General features: G+C 52.0%; 1 protein-coding gene across 1 annotated transcript in view; it reads left to right on the top strand.

The window, feature by feature from the left end:
- LOC103396756 (solute carrier organic anion transporter family member 5A1-like) overlaps positions 1-1918 on the top strand; it is a 7226-nt gene extending 5308 nt beyond the window's left edge. The window contains 6 exon segments of the mRNA XM_025066250.1: positions 1-16; positions 256-454; positions 538-697; positions 790-1037; positions 1164-1228; positions 1317-1918. The exon segment at positions 1-16 is cut by the window's left edge and continues 50 nt beyond it. Of these exon segments, the coding sequence (XP_024922018.1) occupies positions 1-16; positions 256-454; positions 538-697; positions 790-1037; positions 1164-1228; positions 1317-1822 (1194 nt within the window). The 3' untranslated portion in view covers positions 1823-1918.
- The last annotated feature ends 1175 nt before the right edge of the window (positions 1919-3093 follow it).

Here is a 3093-nt window from a genome sequence, read left to right as displayed (position 1 = left end):
GCGAGCATCTACACCGGTAAGCTAAGTTATACTATGCTAACAGACTGTGAGATCGCAGGAAGAATGACATAAGCTATGTTGGCCACCAGGGGGCTAAATCTGTCTGAAAATAAGAATAAAAAATGTTATGTAGAGGGGAGGGTCTCGGCTGTTAGCTACAGGCTATTGAAGGTAAGCTAATGGCTAACTCTTCTGCCTGAGCCTAGAGTTGATGTTTAAACCTGTTACAGACTGCGATTCTTCTCTTCACTTCAGGTGTGATCATCGTTCCCAGCGCCGGCGTTGGCATCGTCCTCGGCGGCTATATCATCAAGAAGCTAAAGCTAGGAGCTCGAGAGTCGGCCAAACTGGCCATGATCTGCAGCGGCGTCTCGCTGCTCTGCTTCTCCACGCTCTTCATCGTGGGCTGCGAGAGCATCAACCTGGGAGGGATCAACATCCCTTACACCACCGGGTGAGGATCGGCCCAGAAATCTCACCCGCTGAAACCTGGTGGGAAAATGTCCATTTGAGTCTCTTCCTGTTTCCTGTCCGCAGGCCGACTCTGACCATGACGCAGAGAAACCTGACCGGTGGCTGCAACGTGAACTGCGGCTGTAAGATCCACGAGTACGCTCCTGTGTGTGGCTCCGACGGCATCACGTATTTTAACCCCTGCCTGGCCGGCTGCAGCAGCGTGTCCAACGACAGCACAGGGGTGAGAGAGGGGGAGAGAGGGAGGCGGCAGCCAATCAGAGTCGCAGCACGGCCGGACATTCATCCTCATTTCTTCCTTCCTTCTCCGCTCAGGTCCGTAACTACTCAGACTGCGCCTGTGTCCAAAGTCGGCAGGTCATCACGCCGGCGTCCCCCGGAGGCCAGGGAGGGAACCAGCTGCAGCTTGTCATCGTGAAGACCTACCTGAACGAGAACGGTCACGCCATGTCAGGGAAGTGCAACAGAACCTGCGGGACGCTGATCCCCTTCCTCGTCTTCCTCTTCATCGTCACGCTCATCACCGCCTGCGCTCAGCCGTCTGCCATCATCGTTACACTCAGGTACGAGACGTCAAAAAAAAAACAAAAAAACCCTGCGCGTGCTAACTGTCGTTTGTTGGCACTCGGTTAATTTGGTTTTTTTTTATNGTGGTTACCACCTGATCACAGATGTTTCCTTGGTTACAGGTCAGTGGCTGAGCAGGAGCGACCGTTCGCTCTGGGAATGCAGTTTGTTCTCCTCAGGACCCTCGGTGAGTAAAAAAAAACAAAATAAAAAACCAACCGTAACGACGTGTCCAGAGTCTGATGATCCTTTCTCGTTTTGCCCCCCCCCCCCAGCCTACATCCCCACTCCCATCTACTTTGGTGCAGTCATCGACACCACCTGCATGCTGTGGCAGCAGGACTGTGGCGTCCACGGCTCCTGCTGGGAGTACGACGTCACCTCGCTGCGCTTCGTCTACTTCGGCCTCGCCGCCAGCCTCAAATTCTTGGGCTTCCTCTTCATCTTCCTCACCTGGTACTCCATCAAATACAAGGAGGAGCGGGTGGAGCGCTGGCTGAAGCGCCACCTGTCTCCCGTGGACACCGTGGGCAGCCTGGTGTGCCACCCCGGCGGCCGTAAGGGTCACGCCCGCACGCGCTCCTGTCCCGTTAACATCCCACGCAGCGACCCCGCCGCTCTGCCCGCCAACGCCCTCAACAGGGGCGTCAGCACCCAGAGCTGCCCCGGCCAGGAGCTGAAAGCTGCCACACCTCCCACTGCAGCTGCACCCACGAGCGCCGCGGGAACACCCATCCGCACGCCGGCCCAGTCTCTGGAACACGTCCCAGTCCGAGTTTGACGAGAGCGAGCGAACAGTCCGGTCCTCGGAAGGTAAGTCTGCCCTCTGCCTGTGGGTCAGGACTCATGACCCTGGAGAATACATCATAAAAATGTCAAACTGCGGCTGAGTTGACCTCTGAACTGTTGTCCCTCAACAACAACAGCTGTAAATAAAATCAACTGCAGTGTCTGGAGTCCACCTGATGGTGCTACGTACTAGCGCAATTAGCGGCGTGTTAGCAGCGAGTCAACACTTAGTGTTTTAGCGGCATGTAGTGTTTCTGACGTCCAGGCCAAGCTAACCCCAACGACTAGCCCTGTTAGCCTGTCGACAGAGGACAGAGAACCCGTCTGTGGACCTGGACTGAAACTTCTGGTTCAGAAAACAGAGTGTTTGCTTCCCCCTGCTGGATGGAGGAATTACCAACGATGGACAAGACATTCAGTCTCTGGCTCCAGGTTCATGTCCTCTGATCACTGCACCAAAGACTTGTGGGTAAAAACTAACGTGTGATGTTGTACGTGACGTTATTAGGACAATCCCCGCTGCTGGGGTTGAGGTCTCCTTTTTACCTCGCCGTCGCTCCACCTCCACCTCCACCTCCACCCCCGCGCCTCGGCTCGTCGGTTGTTTTTCTTCTCAGCGTTAGTTGGTTTCACTTTGGTCGGATGTTTGAGCTCGGTGCGACTGAACTAACGTGTCGTCGTTCACTGCAGGTGAATTTGCTACGATGTTTAACCAGTGTCAGCTGACCTGCCACCTGCCCAGATGCTAATGCTACCACACACTTGACCCATCGTCAAACAGTCCGGAGTAAATACTGTGTGATCCAGCAGAGGGTGCTGTATATGCAGCGTGACATTTTTAATGTTTGTGAAAACCCCTTTGGCTAGTTACTTTAGTTACTTTAACTAGTTAACCACCAGAGTAGCTTAAATAGTGTGACGTAGTTTCACCTTCATTCGTCAAACGTCAAATCATTTCTTAGTCACTGTGGCCTTTAGACCATCTTCAGTCCACTCACCTGACGTTAGCAGGTTGGACTACAAATCATTTGTTTATAAAATTATTATGAAGTTATAATTTTAGAAATGTTCCTCCTAAAAAAATATTCTGTGTTTTTCATCCAGACATTAAGTGTTATTTGCAAAAAAAAAAAAAAAAATTAGCAAAAATATTCACAGTATTTGTTTAATCTGTGTTGTTTCATTAGGGGGCGCCACAGGCGGAGATGTAATTTGAATAATGATTTATCAGAGTTAGACACTGAAAGCTCCGTCCACAACAGG

The sequence above is a fragment of the Cynoglossus semilaevis genome, chromosome 20 (genome assembly GCF_000523025.1).
Source record: "Cynoglossus semilaevis isolate Cse_v1.0 chromosome 20, Cse_v1.0, whole genome shotgun sequence".
NCBI lineage: Eukaryota > Metazoa > Chordata > Actinopteri > Pleuronectiformes > Cynoglossidae > Cynoglossus > Cynoglossus semilaevis.
The sequence above is the reverse complement of the archived record's forward strand: the minus strand, read 5'-3'. Positions and strand labels throughout refer to the sequence as shown.